A 23,236-nucleotide genomic window follows, 5' to 3' on the forward strand; every position below is an offset into this window, starting at 1 on the left:
TTCTCCACCTTCAAACCAGTTCATGTACAGATATGTTATGCAATCCTATTACTAAAATCTGTTCCAGGTTATAAACAAAACAAACTCATAGCCTAGCCAATTAACATTAAGTTTCCAGAAGATGGTTAAATGGGAGATTTTTTTTCTTGGTGTACCTGTTTCCACAAGAAGGATGCTTTTCCATAATTGTTTGTGATACTTTCACCTATTTGATAAGGGCCAGTCACTTCGCTCAATATAGAATTGGATTCTACAAATTATCTAAAAAAGTGCTGTGTTCTGAATTTCTTTCATCAGTATTTGCTAACAGAAAAGTTTCTCTAAATTTGATTATTTTTTCATTGCTTATTTTTTATCACTGCAATAGAATAATTTGAATGCTTTGAAAATAAATACAATAAGGCCAGATGCTTCAACAGTGTTTGAAACAATGTTATTGCCAGGATTGTCTGATATTCTATTTTATTTTATCAATTAAAAATGTCCAGTTGAAGCTCTTGAGGTATCTTCATGGGTATTGGGTCATACAAATACTTCTCTAAGACATAATTTTATTATGTTGATATTTCTTGCTGTTTTTTTATCATGTCATCTGAAGATAGTTCTATAAATGTGGTGGTAAAATACAGCTACTTCCCTGCAATCCAACTTTTTCATAATAACAATTGGGGGTTTTTTCAATTGTCTTTAATTATATTAGAATTGTTTCTGAGGCAGGTGTAATGTTCTGAGATTATGTAGTTTATGCTTTTTAGTCATTATCTCAGTTTGAGCACAGTGGTGAATCATAGCTGGATTAAAACATTTTATTATGTTACACTTTGCTTAAAATATACTCTATTGGGGAAAAAACTAGAGAAGTTATGTTCACAGTGTGGAAGCATAAAGCATAATGAATAAAGTTGGGTTCATACACTGCACTAAACAAAACTAAACAAGCCCCTTGTAGTTTAATATATGTAATCCTAGTTTATCTTAATATGTAGTTTAGTAAAGCATTTCTGCCAGCTCTATTGCCAAGGCATTTTCTAAAACCAGAATGTCTGAATAACATTCAGAAGCAGATCAGGCAGCTGTTTCCCTAATTTACTGAAGTATAAGTAGGATCAAATACAACACAATCGTTCAATACCAGTCTCAGTTAAAGGAGCTTCAACCTTCCTGTCGAGTTTATTTCTTAGTCTGGTCTACCTAGCAGAACCATGTTTGTGCAACTAAAATCTCCTTCTTCCAGAAGTACAAGCATTGTGAGTTTTCCTCTATCTTGTTAAAATCAAACTTGAAATGGTAACAACTAATTATTAGGAGAATATTTTCCATGTAGATTTATATTAATGCTAACTATATAAGATATATAAGTCATTTAATTGGTTAATTATATAATCAACCTCATATTAGCATTAGTCACTAAGATCTGGCAATTAATACTTAGACAGAAAAGTTACTTAGATTTGACCTTGATTTGAGAACTTTCCTTTTTTATTGTCACAATGGAAAATGGCCTAAATTTAGATTATTTTCCATAATATATTTGTTTGCTGGGACAAATTGTAATTGTTTCTGGTCATACAGATTGCATAGGATAATCAGCCCATTTCTTTCAGATATTGTGTGAAACTATAATGTTGGCGGCCTGGAGGAACGTTGTCCATAGGGTCGCAATGGGTCGGACACGACTTCGCAACTAACAACAACAACAACATAATGTTGGCTGATCTTTGAACATAATAAATTGAAATTGAAACTGGTATTTTTCTGTCATGTCCTCTTAAAGCATATAAGATGGGAAATGTGAATAGTGATGTGGGCTTTTATATATTCACAAAAGGTTGCACTGATGCTGATGAGTTTTCTCATTTTCTATTGTTGTACCTGATTATTGAGGTGCTAAGCTATTCATTTTTTCAGGACTGCAGAGGTGGAAGGGAAGCTATCATTACAAGGAAGTGTAGAAGTCTAGAAGTGTTGGATAGATTATTCCAATTTTATATTGCAGTTTCAGGCAGCAGTAGGGTCAATGACACTTGTTATTTCAAGGCAGTAGATAACTTAAAGAAGCAAGAAAGATGTTGCTGTTTTATCAGCTTATCACAGAAATACTTGTTTCTGACTAGAAAATCCTACAAAAAATTCATTTTAGTGTGATGTGAACGAATAGAGAAATGGAAAGTCATTTTAAAAAAGTAGTGTTAAATCCCACATTTATGCATCTGAGATTCCATAAACTTTGAGAATTCTCTGCTTGATTAGATTTACAAGTTACTGTTAATACAAATTAATATTTCCTAAGGCATATTTAAAACGGAAATATAAATAGCTGTGGAGACATGAAGTTTAATAATAGTGCCTGACTCTTGACAGCATGCATGATAACTGAGATCAGCAGTACTTGTTCCTTTCCTCAAGAAAAAGTCTTAAACCTTTCCAGGTTACTTCAATAGATTGCCACAATAGCATTTGTTAAATGTGTATGTATCTTGATTCAAATGTGCTGATTTTTAAATAAAAAGTTATGTTCCCATCTTACAGGTGAATTTTGAAACTACTCAGAAAATTATAGTCCTTTAAACTTATTAATAGAAACCAAAGTTAATATCAGGTACATTGTGTTTTGATGTTGTGTCACACTTAATGCTGTGGTTATGTCAAAGAAAAGCACATCATTTTATGTATCCATTTTAAATAAACATCACATCCCCTGGTTCATAGTAAGCTACCCTTAATGTCCGTTCAACTTCTGTTATGAAATATATTTGTATCTTAGCTTAGTTTAAAAAATCTTTATAACTTATTTTAATTAATCTTTGAATGTTGGTAGCACATTTCAGAAACAAAAACATAGGAAGAATTATACACATATTTGAGTTATCCCTAGCAGTGTTCCTTTTGTAACAATTGAGAAGTATTTCAGCTTTTGAAATAGTTCTTTGATGGAACATCAACTTGTGGCTTTTATCACACAATTCCTTTTGTGAATGCTAAGTACTTCTGTAGTGTTATCTTAACAGTATTCTATTTCATTACAATAGGGAAGCAGCAAATTAACATTGCACAAGATTATAATATTTTGTACATAATGCTTATGGTTATGTATTTTCAAAATCTTCATGAATATTACAGTTGATTGCCTGGTGCATCCAAGGATTATACAACAATCTTTTTGCCTGTGCTGTTTTTCTTCTGCATAGCCTTTTCCTCCTCCATGTTTCTCAAAATATTAGCTTTTATTTTTACCCATTCCATTCTTAAAAAACAAACTTATTCTTAGATAATAAATCATCAGTTGACAGCTATATAAAATCAAAAGACATTCTTCTATGTATCGCGATCAAAACTAAAATTTCATTTTCTATGTATATCCCAAAAGTATTTACTATATTTTGAGGTTTAGTTGCATTAAAAATGAAATAAAATAAAATTGTAATATTTGACCATTGCAAGTAAAAAGAGATCCAATAGTTTCTTGAAAATGTTTAGAAAAATAGAACTTCTTGAATGAATAAACTAGAGGAAATTTACAGGCAAGAGAGGGATGAGATGCAACTAGTAAACCTCTATTTGGCATGCATGCTCTTACTATGTATAGTGCAAGCAACTAAATAAAAACAATGATATTCTCTAAGTGGCTCACAGTCACAGTTCAGAGTATCAGCAGTATACCAGGGCTTTTCAACCAGCGGTATGGGTACCAGCTGTGGTAGATTGGCACCTGGCAAGTGGTACGCGACCATCCTAGAAAAGTGGTAGCAGGGGAGGGGAATGAGCTGAACCGGTGGCAGCACCGCACAAGCCTGAGCAAGAGATGGCTGGAGCTGCAGGGCTGTCAGGGCTCAGCGGAAGCGCCAGGATCAGTGCTTCTTCGGGGCTGTCAGGGCTCAGTGGAAGCGCCAGGATCAGCGCTAGGCTCCAGCTGGAGCTCAGCGCTGATCCTGGCGCTTCCAAACCCAGAAGAAGCGCCAATCAGTTGGAATGTTGCAGCATCTCCAGGGTCTTGTGATTTACATTCAGATGCTTGGCAACTGATTCATATTTATGACAGTCACAGTGTCCCAGGGTCATGTGAAGTGACTAAAACCTGCTGTATCCACCCAGCTGAGGGGGGGAATAAAAACCAAACACCCCCCACCTCACCCCTGCTGCCAATCCTCAACAGAAATACTTACAACAATGAAAACCTCAGAGAGGAGGAAGAGCTCCGCCGGGCAGGCAGGCAGGTGTCTTGCTCGGCTGTGGCTTGGGGGCACTTTTTTCAGTGCCATTGTAACTTCGAACAGTCACTAAGCGAACTGTTGTAAGTCAACTACCTGTACTTCATCACTGTTTTCCTTTTTTTGGGGGGGTGTCATCAAGTTTTTGACACCTTGCTAGCAACTGGTGGTACTCGGATCTTGCCATATCCTAAAAGTGGTACAATCAGTGAAAAGGTTGAAAAGCCCTGCTAAAAGTGGTACAATCAATGAAAAAGTTGAAAAGCCCTGGTATATACAATATCTTTGAGGATTGATGGCAAGCAAATTATGTTAGCTCTCTATTTTGTTGTGCTAGTGCTGCAGAACTTAGATTCTGTGTCTTGTAAATATCAGCATATGTGCTACTTTTGTGGAGTTCACTTTTCTAGAAAATTGTTCAAATCAGTGACATCTGTGTCTTCATATTTACCTTCTAGCAGTTACATCTTTTTCATGTTATCAGACCTTTACAGTCATTTTTCCCTTCTCAGCATTTTAAGCATTCCGAAAACAAGTTGACTAAATGCTATAAAGTCACTAGATACAACTGGTTTAACGCTCTTGTTAGTTCCTTCTGCCAAACCATTCTGTACTTTGTTCTTGGCTTAGGATAATATATGCATCTACACGGGGAGATAACCCAGTCGCCCCAGCATGCATAAAGCAAAATAAGAGAGGAGATAAGTGCATAATCATAGATCAATTCTCAAAATTCTCAAAATGTTTAAAATATAGTAGAAAATAACATATTAAACAGTTAGCTATTTAGGGATTATGTTCTGCGTTTATATACCTTTAATTATAATTACAATATTTCTTACTTTTGTCACGTAGCAGGCTAAATGATCATTAAACAGCACTCTTGGAATTTCTGGCACTAACTTTTTTTTATCCTAGACAGACATTCTAATATTCATAGGCATCATTCCAACAAAGACAGATTTTAGTATAGTGTATTTTTTTCCCTAACATCCCTGGAAAGCATAGCAGTGACTTGCCACCTTCCTACTGTGCATCTGTTCTTTCTCTCTAATTGTCTGCAAACCTGTGTCTGCAGCTGAAACAAAGCAGCTGGAATTCAGTATGAAAAAGCCAAGGTCCTCTATGAAAAGAATTGGTTGAAGAAAAGACTAATGGTAGAAACTAGAATGAAATTACACAATATTGGATGTAACATTAGATATAGAACTGTTTTTGTTAGATGTGTTCAGTAACTTCACGAACATACTATGGCACATCAGACTGTACAGTTTTAGTACCGGCATATAAATTTCAATAGCCATATTTAAAATGTACTTTTTAAAATCCAACTTTTAAGTACAGAAGGGGTGAAAGATGCAATGATAAATCAATAGCTAATTTCTGTTGGTTAGAGATAAAAAAAGAATAAACTATGAGGTGTTGAGACTTGGGTGAGAATGATTTAAAAGGAATAGTAAAAGATATGCATGAAGTAACATAGGTATTAGAAATGATGTTGCTGTGAATGTGTACTAGCCTAATAATCATTTCCTGCCTGAAGGGATTAAAACTTGTCTTAACCTACATTAGAATGGTAGTTTTTTTAGGAATTAAGATGTGTATTACCTATCACCTCTTGCAAGCATTAGGGTGAATCTATTAGTTTAATATTTTGCAGATGCTGACAGAAGACATTGATTCGTGGAATAAGAACAGGTTGATACATCTCCATCCTGTTCTCCTAACTATATTGTTGAGGGGCCCTGGATATCTGAATAGTAAACATACAGAAGCTATGCAGGAAAGAAGATGAAGGGAAAATATTCCTATGTAAACAGAAGTACATTTGTACAATGTTGAATGTTACCCTTAAATCTTAAGCTTCGCTTATCTTCAGAGGTACAGCAAAATGTAGGTAGCTCACAGCAGAATTGAAAACACCAAACCTCATTTTGTAAATGTGTTAATATTTGAAACATATTACATTAATAGAGGAATATGGGGTGGATAGCTTTAAGGAAATGCTTGTAGTGTGTTTTGATATCCCCTAGGTATTGTAGACATCCCAAGCTTCAATTTTCCATCTTTATAGCAATAGCATTTAGATTTATATACTGCTTCGCAGTGCTTTCCAGCCCTCTCTAAGCGATTTACAGAGTCAGCATGATGCTCCCGACAATCTGGGTCCTCATTTTACCGACCTCGAAAGGATGGAAGGCAGAGTTGACCTTGAGCTGGTCAAGATTGAAGGAATTGAACTCATGGCAATGAGAGCAGAGTTAGCCTGCAGTACTGCATTCTAACCACTGCCCACCACAGCTCCTATATAGTAATTTATAACTATAGTATTTAACAGGATCTACTGAGACCATATAATTAGTTTTTTCTTTCATCTGCAAATCTAAATGTCACATCATAAACAAGTTCAGCTTTCATTGTAACATAGTAATATATGCTACACAGTGAGCAATATAATCTGAAGTGCATGCTGAAATAGCAGTATGATGGAGTACTCTGTTGTTAAACTTTAAATTGGAATTAGTGAAAACTAAAACCCAACCTCAATTATTATAATCTGTTATAATCTTTTTAATTGTTTTTAATTTTTGTATTTCTTGTTTTAATTACCCTGTTAACCGCCCTGAGTCCTTTGGGAAAGGGCGGTATGCAAATCCAATAAAATAAATAAATAAATAAATAAATAAATAAATAAATAAATAAATAAATAAATAATGTAAATATTTTCATAGCTATTTAAGTGAAATATAAATTTCAGAGACTTGTAGTTTGTATAGAAAAATAATTAAATAATTATTTTTAAAAATAAAAAAATATATAATAATGCCTATAATGACATTCTTTTTGCAGATAAAGCTTTAATTTCTTCATACAAATAAGTTAATGTGATATAATAAAGGGGTTTATAGCATAAATTAAGCTCTGTATAAATTCTCTACAGGAGTACTGTAGGCATGGTTGGACTATATTTAAGACAGCTTAAGATATGTTAACTATTGTATCCTATGACTGGAGAAGAGTGATAATTCTGAAGTTTATGAAGGTCATAATGCATGAAGTGACTAATTTATGGTATAAGTAAAATATGAGGCACTTTTTTTCTTCAGTGATAAATCTTGTATTGCTGCCTGAGTATTATAAACTTCTTTTTAAAATCTTCACTTTGTTTTTAACATTTGTAATTTATTTTGGTATGTATGATTTTTTTGCAGTGAATACATTTAATATAATATAAAAATATTGTATTTAATTATAAACTACATTTTATGAAATTATTTTCATGGACAAATCTGTTAAAAAGAATTCCACTGATTTGTCCATGCACACTACTCAAAGTTGTACTTCATGTGCCATTTTGTTTCAAAAGGATTTGAGTTTAAAATCAGTGCAACTTCTAGGATTTGTTGCTATTTACTATAAAGCAAATAGTACCTTTTCCACAAAATTTCAATTTAAGATTAAAGAATTGATCTTATACATATTAATACTTATTAAATTTGTATGCTGCACAATGCCCAGAATTCTAGAGACATGGATAGTTAATCTGGACCAATTTTTTCTAGCTTATTTGCATAGATATAAATATTTGAACATTTAAAAAAGGCAGATTTCTGTTTGCTTAATCATGCTTGAGCTTTTAATCTGAGAAGGTTAGAAATAATAAGTGTTTATTTTTTTTCCTTTTAAAGACGCTGTGTGGACAGTAATGACTGGACGTTTCCGATTGCCTGCTGGCAGAACCTACAATGTACGAGCATCTGAGCTGGCACGAGATAGACAGCATACAGAGGTGGTCTGCAATATTCTTCTTCTGGATAATACTGTACAAGCATTCAGACTTAATGTAAGTACAGTGTTTAAGAAGCATTCCTATAATACAATATTAATTTCATTTTTAAGCATTTAATAACAAAATTAACACAAAATAGAATAATAGCATTGGGAGGGGAATTTATGTCATCAAATTCGACCTCCACTTTGGTACAGGGAACCAAATGAAGGCATCCTTGACCACTTGCTATCAGATCTCTGTTTAAATATATCCAGTAAAGGAGCACTTAAATAGTAATTAATTTCACTCCAAATGTCCTTACCATTTGGAATTCTTCCTGACAGTCAACAAAATCTGCCTTCTTGTAACTTAATACCACTATTATGTGGCCTACTCTCGAGGATAATAGAATATAGCCACTGCGTTTTCCCAAAAGCATGGTTTTCTTTTTAAGAACCTGAAGAGTATTCTTAAATTCCTCACCCATTTTGACATTTTTAGGGCTAAACTTGCCTACTTTCTTTTAGCCTTTTTTTCCTTTCAAGACTTAGTTTCTAGTCTTCCCATCATTCTTGTTTAATGTATTTTGCATCTGTTAATGTTTTTCTGATTCCTCTTAGAGTATTGAGCCATGGTGGCTCAGTGGTGCTGTGGTTAGAATGCAGTTTTGCAGGCTGATTCTGCCCACTGGCAGGAGTTAAGTCCTGATTAGCTCAAGGTTGACTCAGCCTGCCATCCTTCCGAGGTCGGTAAAATGAGGACTGAGATTTCTGGGGTCAATATGCTGACACTTAAAGTTCTTAGAGAGGGCTATAAAGCTCTATGAAGCGGCATATAAGTCTTAAGGGCTATTGCTATTGTACCAAGAACATGACACAGTGCTTTGATGTGGTCTGAGCAGTGCAGAATATAGTGGAATACTACATTTTGATGATTTGGAAACTCTGCTTTGACTTTTTTTGCCTTCTTGCCAGCACATAAGATTGATGATACATATTCCTGTTCTGATAATCTACCACTAAAAATGACAAGAACAGTAATATGCCATAACAATTGTTTTGTCTTTGTTCTTGTCTCTTTTACTGGGAGTTTCTAGAATAATTTTGTTAATTAACATCAACTGTCTCTGTCCTGATCTTGTTAGGAAGAAAAAGAACAGTTTAATATGCAAATGATGGTTTAAGAACCAAAATGAAAACCAATATAGTTTGGTTTTAGTCTGTTCACAGTGGTTTCACAAAATGGATTAATATGCAAGAAAATCCAGTACTAAAGTTTCTAATTCATAGAATCTATAATCTGTTCAACAATAGATTAACAAAAGTGACATAGGCAAAGAGTTATTTCTTCTTCTCAGGCTCCTATTTTCAATACACAGTGATAATGGATTGCATTTTTGTTCTATAGACAACAGATCACATTTATATGATTAATTCTTGGAGAACTACGGGCTTCTTTTGTTCTTACTGTCATATTTAATTTAATTTAATTTATTAATATTTCTATACCGCCCTTCTCCCGAAGGACTCAGGGCGGTGTACAGGGCAAGAATAAAACAAGAGTTACAAAAATTAAAAGATAATTAAATACATGCCCATAAAAACAGTTAATACATTAATAAAAACCCCAATAAAATGATACTAAAAAACCCCACCAATCCCCCCTCAGGCCAGGCCGGCTTGTTCGAACAGGTATGTTTTCAGATCGCAGCGAAAGGAGCGAAGATCGGGCGCCGTCCGGAGCTCAACCGTTAACTGGTTCCATAGCTCCGGGGCGCCCACAGAGAAAGATCTCCCCCTGGGGGCCACCAATCTACATTCTCTGACCGGTGGCACCCTGAGGAGTCCCTCTCTGTGGGAACGCACAGGGCGGAGGGAAGTTGACGCCGGCAGCAGGTGTTCCCTAAGGTACTTATTTTATATAAATAAAAAAATCTATTTGAAAGTATATATTACTTTGACGGTACAGTGGTAATTTCAAAATATGGATTCGAAGTAAGGAAACGGTGATAATAGGAAGAGAACAGAATTTTAAGAAGGCATACAGTATTTATCTTATTTATGTATTTCCCCCTCACATATAATATGTGATGGACATTCACGGAGAATAGAAAAAGCTGTTGAAAACATGAATGAGCAGGCGGTACAGATGGCTGAAGATGTCCCTGCTGAGGATGACCTTGAAGATCAGCCTCCCTAGCAACTTGGGAGGTGTGGAGCTTATCCCTGCTGCTTATGCATTTTAATCCTTTCTGAAATAGACAAGCAGGATTTCAGTCCTTTTTCTTGCCTGTCCTAACCAGTTACCTCTTCTCTTTTTCACATTTTCACTTGGTTTCATTTTGCCTCTCTTATATTCAATATAATCTTCTGTTAATCTATTTCAGGGGTGTCAAACTGCCGGCCCGCAGGCCGGGTGTGTCATGCCGAAACCGCGCCCACTCCATTGCTGGCAATGGAAAAAAAGTCACGATACATTGCGACACGTCACGTGACGTTTCAAGTTTGACACCCTTGATCTATTTCAATGAAGTTTCTTTTTCTTATTTTTCATGAAAGGAAGGTGGAGGATATGTGCATAATGTATGTATCTAAAACTAGTTTACTTGTAAGCAAGAGAATGATTGATAAACGATGGGAACATTTTTATAAGTAGAATACTTGTTTTATCAAAAAATAAAATGATGTCTTATTTCATAAGAGAGGCAGTTTGGTCTAGTGGTTGAGGAACCAGGCTAGAAACCTGGAGATTTTGAGTTCTAGTCTCGCCTTAAGCATGAAAGCTGGTTGGGTGACTTTGAGAATTCACTCTTAGCCCACAATATCAAGCTCAAGTGACAAGCCATTTGGTCAATTCCAGTCGCAACCAATGCATCAGCGTTCAGTTGATCTGGAAAAACCCTGTGGACCTCGCTTGGGAGAATATGCTAGGAAGAAAAAAAAAACATTATTTAACTACCTTTTTTTTTACTCTTGCCCCTTTTTTTGGAATATGCTCTTTGGGAGATACACACACACACACACACATTTTTATGCACATTTATATATATATAAGTGTGCTACATGTATATATTTACTGTGGGGGAGGGGGAGAAAACACCAGAATAGCTTTTAATTAGAGTTGCACCGTGTGTGTGTGTGTGTGTGTGTGTGTGTGTACAGACACATACACGTACACACACATACACATGCACATAATATGTATTTCTGTTTCCAAATTAAAATCAAAATCTTCTGTCAAGTAAATTCAATTCTTTGGGAGGGTGATGCTTCATAATTCTAGACTCTCAGTCTCTTTTCTGATTTTCCATTCGTGAATGTTGATTACTTTTTTCCAGTGGAATCTTTTCCAGTATTGCCAATTTGCAAATTCTTATTGATCTAGTTTAAAATACTGACCTAATTTTAGTTTTTTGAAAGATATTTCTTAGCCTATTAATAGTCAATATTTATTTATTTATTTATTTATTATTGGGACTTATATGCCGCCCTATCTCCCGAAGGACTTACAGCGGCTAACAACAATAAAATACAATAATACAAAAGTTAAAAAGAAATTAAATTAATGGCCCCAGTAGAATAAATTAAAATTAAGTTAAAAATTAAAAACATAATTAAAATCCCTGTCAGTCCAGGTCAGCCTGATGGAAAAGGAGTGTTTTGAGGCCGCGGCGAAAGGACCAGAGATCCAGGGCCATCTGAAGCTCAAGGGGGAGTTGGTTCCATAGGGCTGGCGCTCCCACAGAGAAGGCCCTCCCCCTGGGGGTCGCCAGCCGACATTGTCTAGCCGACGGCACCCTGAGGAGGCCCTCTCTGTGTGAGCGCACCGGGCGATGGGAGATCATTCCCGGCAGCAGACGGTCCTGCAAATATCCCGGGCCTAGGCCATGTAGGGCTTTAAAGGTAAGTACCAGCACCTTAAATCTCACCCGGAGGACAACCGGTAACCAATACAGCTCATGCAAGAGGGGTGTAATATGGGAGTATCGGGATGCTCCCATCACTACCTGCGTGGCCGCATTCTGCACCAGTTGAAGCCTCCAGGTGGTCTTCAAGGGCAGCCCCATGTAGAGAGCATTGCAGTAATCTATACAGGAGGTAACGAGTGCATGGGTGACTGTACGTAGGGCATCTTGGTCCAGATAGGGGCGCAACTGGCGCACCAGGCGAACCTGGGCAAATGCTCCCCTGGCCACGACTCCAATATGATCTTCAAAACAGTCATGAATCCAGGAGGACTCCTAAATTGCGTGCCCTATCAACGGGAAGTAACATCTCTCCTCCCATAACCAAAGAAGGAACCTCTTGGACTAAACAAGATGCCGGTACGTAAAGCCACTCAGTCTTGGCCGGGTTGAGCCGGAGCCTGTTCTTCCCCATCCAGATCTGTACCGCTTCCAGGCAACGGGACATCACATCGAGGGCATCACTGGGTTGGTTCGGGGTGGAGATGAAAAGCTGGGTATCATCAGCATATTGATGATACCTCACCCCGAAACCACGGATGATCTCACCCAGCGGCTTCATATAGATGTTGAATAGGAGGGGCGAGAGTACCGACCCCTAAGGCACCCCACAACTAAGGGGCCTAGGGGCTGACCTCTGCCCCCCTGCCAACACTGTCTGTGAACGGCCTGAGAGGTAGGAGGAGAACCACCGTAAAACGGTGCCTCCCACTCCCAACCCCTCAAGACGTCGCAGCAAGATACCATGGTCGATGGTATCAAAAGCTGCTGAGAGATCTATTAGGACCAGGACAGAGGAATAACCCCTATCTCGGGCCCGCCATAGATCATCCACCAGCGCGACCAATGCCGTCTCCGTGCTGTACCCGGGCCTGAAACCCGATTGGTACGGATCCAGATACTCAGTTTCCTCCAGGACCAAAGGGAGCTGCCGTGCCACTATGCTCTCAACAACCTTCGCAAGAAAGCGAAGGTTGGAGACAGGACAAAAGTTATTTAAAATAGCTGGATCCAAGGCAGGTTTCTTGAGGAGGGGCCTTACCACCGCCTCTTTCAAGGCGGCAGGGAAGCACCCCTCACTCAATGAATCATTGATAACTGCCAGGAGCCAGCCTCGTGTAACCTCCCGAGCCGCATAAACCAGCCAGGAGGGACACGGGTCCAACAGACATGTGGCGCCACTTAATTTCCCCATGATCCTGTCCACTTCATCCGGAGTCACAGGGTCAAACTCTTCCCAAATGTTCTCTGCCAAACCCGTCGCTTCCCCCTCGTCAGATACTGCCCAGTCAGAGTCCAGACCAGCCCGAATCTGAGCGATTTTCTCCACCAGATACTCACTAAATTCCTTGGCCCGTCCCTGCAAGGGGTCCTCTCCTGTCCCTTGATTTAAAAGGGAGCGTGTCACCCTAAACAGGGTGGCCGGGCGGTTATCTGCGGACGCAATGAGGGTGGCGAAGTAAGCACGCTTCGCCACCTCCATTGCCACAAGATAAGATCTAGAAAAGGATCTTAACTGTGTTCGGTCAGACTCGGACCGACTGGATCTCCAAATGCTCTCTAGGCCCCTTCTCCGGCGCTTCATCTCCCGCAGGTCCACGGAAAACCAAGGAGCGAGCCGGGATCTGCACCGGGTCAGAGGCCGCAAAGGCACAACGCGGTCGAGAGCCTCCGAAGCAGCCCGTTGCCAGGCATCAACTAAGGTCTCGACCGGGCTGTGGGAAAGGGAGGTAGGAATCAATCCAAGCGCCGTCTGGAACCTATCTGGGTCCATCAGGCGCCTGGGGCGGAACCACCTGGTCGGTTCCGCCTCCCAGCAGCGGGGGGGTGGCATGACGGAGGCCCAACCGGAGGAGATAATGGTCTGTCCATGAAAGGGGTTGAGATGTTGGAGTAACCCCCCCAGACCATTAAGCCACTGCCCAGAGATAAAAATAAGGTTGGGCGTGTTTCCCCCCTCGTGAGTCGGATCCTGAATAATCTGGGTCAGGTCCATGGCCATCATGGAAGCCATGAACTCTCGGGCCACCCCTGACGCACCGCCCAGGGAAGGCAGATTAAAATCTCCCAGAATCATAAGTCTGGGAAACTCAACCGCCAGCCCCGAGAGGGCGTCGAGTAGCCCGGGCAGAGCCGTTGCTACGCAGCTGGGAGAGAGGTACGTAAGCAACAGGCCCAACTGACCACCAGGGCCCCACCTTAAGAGGAGGGACTCACATCCACCTATCTGAGGGGCAGTGGCCTCCCGTGGACGGAGGGCCTCCCTAATAACGACCGCCACCCCACCGCCCCTACCCAGAGCCCATGGCTGATGCAGCACACGGAAACCTGGAGGGCATAAATCAGAGGGACCCCTCCCTCTGAGCCCAACCAAGTTTCCGTAATGCATGCCAGGTCTGCGTCCTCCTCGATCAAATCACGGATGAGGGGAGCTTTATTCACAACAGACCTGGCATTCAAATAGATCAGCCTGAGCTCAGGTGTCTGCCCTTCCCCTTCCCCGGGAGAGCAGGTGAGAGCCAGAGGGTCGGAGCGCGCCACAGCTCGAAAATAGCGCGATCCCAGATTACGATATGGCCCTCTGTTCATCCATCTGCCGCCATTCCCAATCACAACAATATGTTGTTCCTTTTTTCTGTCTTTTTCCTCTTTTACTTACTTGGTTATATTACGCTGATTAAATAAATCTAAGGCATTTTAAAGACATGAGGATTACATTCTATGATAGCATGTTTTACATTTCTTAATATGTCAATAGGACAGAAGGAATATTACACTTGTGTTCTGATGACCTGCACATATACACTGACACTTAGATGGCTCATCTACTTAGAAGCACACAAAGAGAAGGTGTGGCTGAGTTTTGAGACTCTGGGAAGTATATATGGAATATATAAAGACCTGAGTTGTCTGTGGCATTTGTTGGATTAAAACAACAAGGCCCCTCCTGCTTGGGTGGAAGTGATGCTAATATTACCTAGGTCCTTCTGTTCCTCCCACTCCTGTCTACCATCTAGTTTTGAATTCTTGTGGGTTGAAATTGGCAGGGTGTGTGTATTCATATGCTGAACTGTCCTTGCAACCTAAAGTGATTTCTCCCTGACCTTTTTATAATCTTTGCAGCACATATAGTAATATAGGCATTTTCTCCAAAAGTTGACAGAATTCTCCTAGTGTACTTGAAAATGGAACTTTGCTGAATTAAATGTATTATAGATTATAACACAGATTATAACACAGCATAATATAACACAGATTATAACACAGCATAATATTTACTCCCAATCTTATATTCTTCAGTGGAAAACTAATGTTACTAATATTTATTACTTTTAATTCACTATAAAATAAAATATTTTTTTTTTATTGAAAAGTTTTAAAATACAATTTTCCCTTGAAAAACCCCCCTTCCCCCTCCCTCCTCCCCCCCTACCTCCCCTCCTCCCCCCTCCCTCCTCCCCCCCCTACCTCCCCCCCTCCCCCCCCCCTACTTCCCAGAGCTGAATACAAGGTATATATATATAAAAAAAAGCAAACCTAAGCAACCATATACTAACAACTATAAATTCTAAAATCCATCACTCTCTAGCTTATATAGGATAAAACAAACCTTAACAATATTAAATATATATATAAAAAAAAACTAGAATAAGAAAAGGACACTCTCTAGCTTATATAGAATGGAACAAACCTTAATAGTATTAAACATATATTAAAAACAGAAAAAAGGAAAAAGAAAAAAAAAACCCTTCTCAACCCTATACTTATCCTAAATAAACTCCATCCATTTTATCCATTCCATGATATAACATTCTTACAAATAATTTTCCAAATTAACCAAGGATCCCAAATCAAAAAACTTTAAAGTCAACTCTTCTGTAATCGACCGTTCCTCTTCCAGTACCACATCTATAATTATTCCAAACACAACAAAAAAGAAAAAAAAAAAAGATTGCAAACAAAACTTGAACTTTAATCCAAAAAAGCTCACCCTTTCCACAAAACCACCAAATATAAAAATATATTGCGTCTACACCCAAATCTTTTCCCCCCTCCCCTACTTGACTACTTGACTATATCGTAAAAGTTCCAAAGACTTCTGCGATTCCTGCTACTTTCTCTTCTTAGATCGTTTTGCAGCAGCACGCGTCACCCTCTGTTTTATAGATTCATCCAACGAGGTTGTATCTTGATCTCCTCCAACACCGTTGTCTTCTATCTGACCATCTTCGGCCTCTTGATGCACTCCTTCTCCAGATCCCTTTCCAGCTTCCAAAAGTGTTAATGGCGTTACATTTAAAACATTATTGTAGAAATCACGCGCTTGCATCACAGTAACCAAACGGTACTTTTTACCTTCGTGCGTCACCATCAACCCCACTGGGATCTCCCATCTGAACCTTATATCTCGTTGCTTGAGCTCTTGCACAAGAAATGTAAAATCCTTCCTTCTCCTTAGAATCTTTGGAGGAATTTCTTTTAAGACCAAAACTTCTTGATTAGCAATCATAACTTTAGTATCATAAGCAGCTTGTATAACTTCATCTCTAGTTTCCCTTTTTGCAAAATATACCACCACATCTCTAGGCAACTTCCTCTGTCTGGCAATCCATGAATTCACACGAAACACTTTGTCCATGCCTCCTTTTATTTCAGATGCTGGCTGTTTCAACACTATTTCAAAAGCCTCAGAAACCAGCTGCTTTAGATCTTCCTTAGTATTCTCCTTTAAGCCTCTAATTCTAATGGCAAACTGCATCTGGAAATATTCAGCAAGACACAGTTCCTTTTCCATTTTATTTTCATTCTCCAATACTTTTGCTTCTAATATAGCATTCTTTTGAGTCAAGTCTTCTAGCTTTTCCTCCAATTCTTCCACACACCGAGCCACTTTACACACTGAAGTCAAGATGTCTACCCTCATCGCTTTGAGCTTCTGTTCCATCCTCTCCTCCATTCTCTCCTCCAATTTCTCCAATTTCTCCTCCATCTGTGCAAATCTAATATTAATTGATTCCAAAATTACCTGGGTATGTTTTTCAAGAGCCTCTTGTAAGTCCTTTGATGTCAATACATCAGGAGGATGCAGCGCCTGCAATAATGATTGTTGCACGGGAGAAGTTCCAGCACTCCGAAGAGTTTTAGGGGGTGGTTTAGCCGCCATCTTTTACCAAATATGACGCACTTTCACTTCAGATTTGTAATCCAAAAAAGTCCATCAAGCTGGAGAGTAAAACATAGTAATCCTCTTTACCATTTCCTCTTGTATCGCTCTGCCTGCTCCTTTAAATCATAGTCATTCCTTCAGGCAGGGGTGGTCGCAGACGGCTGGCTCTGCTCCAAGAATCAGGAGCAGAGGCGACGGCCAGCTGGGAGCAGCCCAGGCTACGGGGGAGTTCAATCCTTCAGCCGCCCAAGCCATAAGCTCAGGCGGCCCTGGAGAACTCTACCCCTACCTGGGAGCTCGCCCCCTCCTCTTCTCCCGAGGAGGGGGCTTCGGATTCGCCCGAACAGCTGATCGGCGCTGTTTCGGGCGAAAAAAACAACAGCTGAGCCGCGGGCAGCCCGGGAAGGCTCCCTCCGTCGCCGCGGAGCCACCGGAAGTCCTAAAATAAAATATTACAAGATTCAACATTAACATAGTGCAAAACTATCAGTTTTTCTAAATCAAAGACTGACATTCTAATATTGTTACTATTATTTTCCAGTGTATTCCCGGTGCGTTTTGCAATTAAATTTAAATGTAATAAATATGTCAGTTATAACAAGAAGTAATTTTACCGATTTCTATCATTGCTTACATGCTTAGTCTTTGCTGCTGATCATAAGTAAGTTCTATGATTTAGTCTCATAAAAGGAAAGGTATTTTTTTCCCCAAGTCGTATGGAAATATTGCACAGAACTAAAAATCTGGGAATGGGAAACTGTGTGTACTTGTACTTTCATATGAAAAGCTTCATCATTTAGGGGGTAATTACTCCTGGGAGGGGTAATTTGGACATATTTGGGGGAAATGGAGCACTATGTAATAGCTTGTTTGTGAGTCGATGATCCAGTTTGGGATTGCTGCTGCTGAGACGCTTTGTAAAACAACAGTCTGCTTTTTTGTGGTAATAATAATATCACTTGAGACTGAGAAATGGGATAATTGCATCAAAACACTTTAAGAGCCACTGAGGTAGTGGATATTTAATTTTGATATGCACAGAAAGGAAATTATGTATAAATTGGCCAGCAGGTCAGAGTATGAAAGATATAATGAAAGAAGGTACAAGTACAGAGTCTAAAAGGAACAGAGGAAATAAAGGTGTGGTTAAACAGCATACCTGTCAGATATAAGAGGAAGAGACAAGTTTATATTCTCATGGGCAGGGCAGACTGTTGAAAATGATCTACAAGTACTAAGTCTACAATGAAATTTAGTGGAAGTAGAGGTGATTTAACTCAAATGCATATTGACATACAACCGCAACTTTATTCAATTATACTTTGCAAGAGAAGCAATATTTAAATCAAAGATACTTTGTATCTTTGCCCCTTTAGTTTTTTAATACATAAATGAAAATGTATACAAAAGAATTTTTTCTTGAATTTTTGTTGAAATTCTTTTATGAAAAATATATGAGCAAAAGAATTGAAAGATGATGAGCATGTTTAAATTCGTGTATTCTATTTAGGTATATGGTTTGATTTGCTAAATGTTTGAAAGAGATCTCTTCCTAAATTTCTGTATTATTTAAGGCTAATGGAAATTATTACTGGCAGAATGTTAAGTTTGGGTTGAAGCTTTAGTTTTATCTGTAAAATATTTTTGTTTTGTTTTTCTTTTTACAGAAACATGATCAGGGGCAAGTTCTGTTGGATATAGTTTTCAAACATCTTGATCTGACGGAGAGAGACTATTTTGGTTTACAAGTGGCTGATGATTCTACTGATAACCCAGTAAGCCATACTATTATCTTCCCATTTTCTCTTCTCTTGGCATTTGAGATTTTGTTTTATTGATCATAACATATATGATTATTCTGAGGTTGCTTATGGTGTAGAAAAATTATTATGAGCAACATTCATGTTTCACTTCTTTTCCATCTTAAAATAAAATATATCTGGACATTTGTTTTCTGGTACAAAATAATATCTTCAGTTTATTCTCACTGTAAATTCCTAAATTCTCTGGCCCTTATAAATTGCAACAGATGCCACTGAGAGGCAAATGAAAATCAAGATTCTTATCTTGTCCAGTTTTATACTGTAGTCTATACCGTTATCAGAAATATTTCAGCTCTTAAGGCAGATGTGAATTGATATTAGAAAGAATCTCAATTAGCTCTATCAAAGAATATCTAGTGTTTTGCTGCTACGGTTTATTCTAGGCATCTTAAAAAATATTGGAGGCTGGTCACTAATTTTCAAAATTTGTAGAATCTAAACATTGATATTTCAACAGCTTCTTTTAGAGACTATGGAATACATATCTCCTGATTTTTCCCCACATGTTTAATCTATTTAGCCAATTTGGCTCTGATAGTTTGTTAACACTCCAAGATAGAGAAGGATAGAACAATAGGTATTTCAGTGACTGAGAAAAAAATTAACTCTTACAAAGGTTGCATGTTGTTCTAATTTGAGAGGTTAACATAGATTACATAAATTCTTCCTTTTACTGTTCTTTTTGCTCCTGAGATTTGTGTAATACCTTTATTAAACATAAAATCCCTTTGTATGTACATATGGCAGACTGCATCAGGAAAACAACATGTAATCTTCAGTTCAGACTTTTTCCCTGTGCTAAAATCATGTAACATTGCTTTTAATTTTGTCCGAGAATAGAGTAAGAAATATGGCAATGAATAGGTATCTATTAATAATGGTCTAATCAGAACCTATAACTAAATTCAGGAATAAATGCATAGTAATAGACTAATATCATGCTATCAATAGTAGATGAATATTTGCAATAATAGAAATTAGTCCAAAATGCAAATAACCATGAAAAGAGTTTCTAAATCATGATAAAGTCATAGCCAAGTGCTCACATAAACTGAAAGAAGAGTATAATCTTAATAAGCAAAAAATGAATAGAAAATCAAGGTAATTATGCTTATAATTTTAAGTAGTTTCACAAATCACTGTTTGTATCATTTATTATTTATTTATTTATTTATTTATTTATTTATTTATTTATTTATTTATTTATTTATTTTTGGGACTTATATGCCGGCCTATCTCCCGAAGGACTCAGGACGGCTAACAACAATAAAAACAACAATACAAAAGTTAAAAGGAATTAAATAAACAGCACCAAAATAAATTAACTACACAATTAAAATTAAGACATATTTAAAAACCCGTCGTCAATCCAGGTCAGCCTGATGGAAGAGGAAAGTTTGGTATCCTCAAACTCTCTCAGTCCTTAATGTCTCATTAATTTTTTTCATGGCACCCATAGGAGTTCTCAAACTAAGTGTCCTAGTGCCCTGAGAACAGTTAGGACACCACCATTTATTCTGAAATCAGAACTATAGTGTGCTCTTAATTACTGTAGTTCATCAGGAATATCTATTTATTCTTTTTGAGTTTATTAAAATAAATATCTCATTAATTAACTTGGTTGGCTAGTTTTATAGCCTAAGATAATTCTTATAGATAGTTCATATATTGCTGTTATATAGAGATCATAATGGGCATTTTCAGAGGTGTGCTCTTACTCCAGCTGTTTATAATAATGAAACACTTAGGTAAGAATATTGTAAATATTTTAATCACATTTAATTTCTTGCACAGTAGTTATTGATCTTATGAGAGAGATGACATGAATAATATGTCATAGACTGTGAAAGAGCTTTGGCAAATGCATTAGCTGGGATATGTAAGAAAAGTAGCAAGGTTAATTATAACTTGTTACTCTCAAAGTGGACCCTTCCTTCCCTTTCCATACATATGTAATTAAATTTTGTTCTTGTCTCTGTCTTGCCAGTTTTCTTGCTTGATTTAATTTACCATTAGGAAGAAAACACAGAGTAATTTGTAACAAAAAAAATCCCATCCCAAAAAGTATATGCATAACAACATCAAAATCTAGTGTAGAGTTTCTTAAATAGTGTGACTAGACTTAGTACAATATATTCAATTTAGCAGATTATCTATTATATCTGAATGGAATTTTATAATCTGATTTATGTAAAACGAGAGTTTATGAGTGCACAAAAAGTATCTAGAAAGATGATGTGTTTCCTCCAAAGTTTACTAAACTTAAATTCATTAAATCAAGAGTTTGCTGTATTACCAAACAATTTTAACAAAGCTAACCAGCTTGATTTTAAAACAAAAAAATCTCCACTAATTATTCTTGGTATTCTTAATATTCATCTTATATATTGATATACACTACTGTATTTTCATCACAATTTCTTTTAACCTAAATAACTTTTGTCCTGTAACTTTCTCCATCGTGTTTGCTCATTTTTATTAATGTAATATTTGTAATTTTTCAAATTCTCCCAAGAATCCTATGGTAAAATAGTATCTTTTTGCTTGCTCGCTCTCCCCCCCCCCCATCCTCTGTCTCTGCGTGTGTATCATAAAGTTACTTAGCAAAAGATGGCAGTTTAGTTTGTTGATTTTTATAAAAATCAAATCATAGTGATTCTACATTTTATGAATGTCAACTCCATCTATGATGATTGAGTCTGCAGAGAATGAGTTCTAGAAATCATTTGACTAGAAAAGCACTCATAAATTTTGCACACACAAATTAGTAACACACCCACTGGCTCATAGTACTGAGAGAAGCAAAATTAGGCAAGCGTAATTTCCTAAAGAAAATAGAACTATTTTAAACAGGATACATGTGGCCTTTTGTTCTTTCTAATCACCAGGGTGCACATCTAAATTCAATTTATCCCAAATTGGTTTCTTGTCAAATTAGGGAGTGGGGGTGGGGAGGAAAGCCAATATGACTTGTTCATTAGAGGTGTTTCCAGATGACTGTATTAAATGAAAATATTTAATATTAAAATATTAAAATATACTTTCTTAATCCAGAAATTAAAACTGATAGGGAAAATAATTTCCTTTGGGATTAAATGGGAAAATAATTTCTTTCGGGGTTAAATGGGATTCTTTATTAAAAATGATATATTTAGAGAGGAACTGAAATAATCTTGTTCTATGGATTTTTCCATATGCTTGCCCCACATTGATTCCAACTGTTGTTTTACAGGCTAATTTTAGGTTTAAAACATTTTGATGTATAGATTAGGGGACATTTAAGTTTTTAGCATACTATCCCCCGAAGCTATAGCATAATAACTTTGAGATACCTCACGTTATGTTTATCTTGCATTGTTAGCCAAACTGGCTGCATATAATATAATCTGTGAGTGCTGGTTCAGGGTTTCCAGACTAGGTTGAAGAGTTTACCTGTATCTGGCTGTCCAGGATGAATATGCCATGTATTTTATGAACTCTGTGCTCATTTCAGTATCACTGCATACATAAAAACAAAAACCGAGTCTTTAATATTTCCTTGTTTTGAAATGTGGCAAAACGTATTTTGTTTTGGAAAAAAATATAATAAGCCAATATTTTCTCTCCCTCAGAGGTGGCTGGATCCAAACAAGCCAATTAGGAAACAGTTGAAAAGTGAGCAAATTATTTTATCTACTTTGAATAAAAACCATAATTAAATTTAGGTAAAACCATAAGTAAGCTAAAATATCAAATTGTAATCTGATGTTTTGGTTCATTTTAGGAGGATCACCCCACAATTTGAACTTCAGAGTCAAATTTTTTGTAAGCGATCCTAGTAAACTTCAAGAAGAATACACACGGTATCTGTCTTTTTTTATTTTAATAAGACACTCTTTGTTTTATTATGTAAAATATAATGCTATTGGTGTTAAATTTGCATAGATTTGATTTTATAGAAGACATTATGTAAGATAGTAGAGCTTCAGCATCAGAGAGTTCTAGAAGAATCCAGTTTTCTGGATCTTTTGCAGTCATTCTTGAGTGAGCATGGGGCAAGTAAGGCTGCATCCATGGTTGTTCTAACATGGTTCAATGTGAAATCCATAATTCTCTTTCCCATGCTATTTGGTATCTACATGAAACGCTTGGGTAGGTTGTGTGCCAGTTAAGAGGGAGTTATTTATCAGTGTAATGATGAAAATGAATTTTATGTATTCATCTCAAGTTAAACGTGGGTGCTATCAAAGTTCTAACTCAGCGTCTGGAGACTGTTGGAGCCTAGATGAGTAAAAGGTGAAATCAAATCTCTGCAAGAAAGTT

At 37.4% G+C, this 23,236-nt stretch overlaps 1 protein-coding gene across 6 annotated transcripts in view; it reads left to right on the forward strand.

The window, feature by feature from the left end:
• The window catches only part of PTPN4 (protein tyrosine phosphatase non-receptor type 4), a 114,920-nt gene that overhangs the window by 21,707 nt on the left and 69,977 nt on the right, over positions 1-23,236 (forward strand). For all 6 annotated transcript variants that reach the window (XR_014024967.1, XR_014024968.1, XM_081316515.1 and 3 more), the window contains exons 2-5: positions 7,898-8,052; positions 18,779-18,886; positions 22,546-22,588; positions 22,698-22,776. Coding sequence is in view for 4 of the 6 variants with exons in the window: in XM_081316515.1 (XP_081172641.1) it covers positions 7,915-8,052; positions 18,779-18,886; positions 22,546-22,588; positions 22,698-22,776 (368 nt within the window). In the remaining 2 variants the exon portion in view is untranslated. The remainder of the gene's footprint in view (positions 1-7,897; positions 8,053-18,778; positions 18,887-22,545; positions 22,589-22,697; positions 22,777-23,236) is intronic.

The sequence above is a fragment of the Vipera berus genome (assembly GCF_964194415.1).
Source record: "Vipera berus genome assembly, chromosome: 1".
Taxonomy (NCBI): Eukaryota; Metazoa; Chordata; class Lepidosauria; order Squamata; family Viperidae; genus Vipera; species Vipera berus.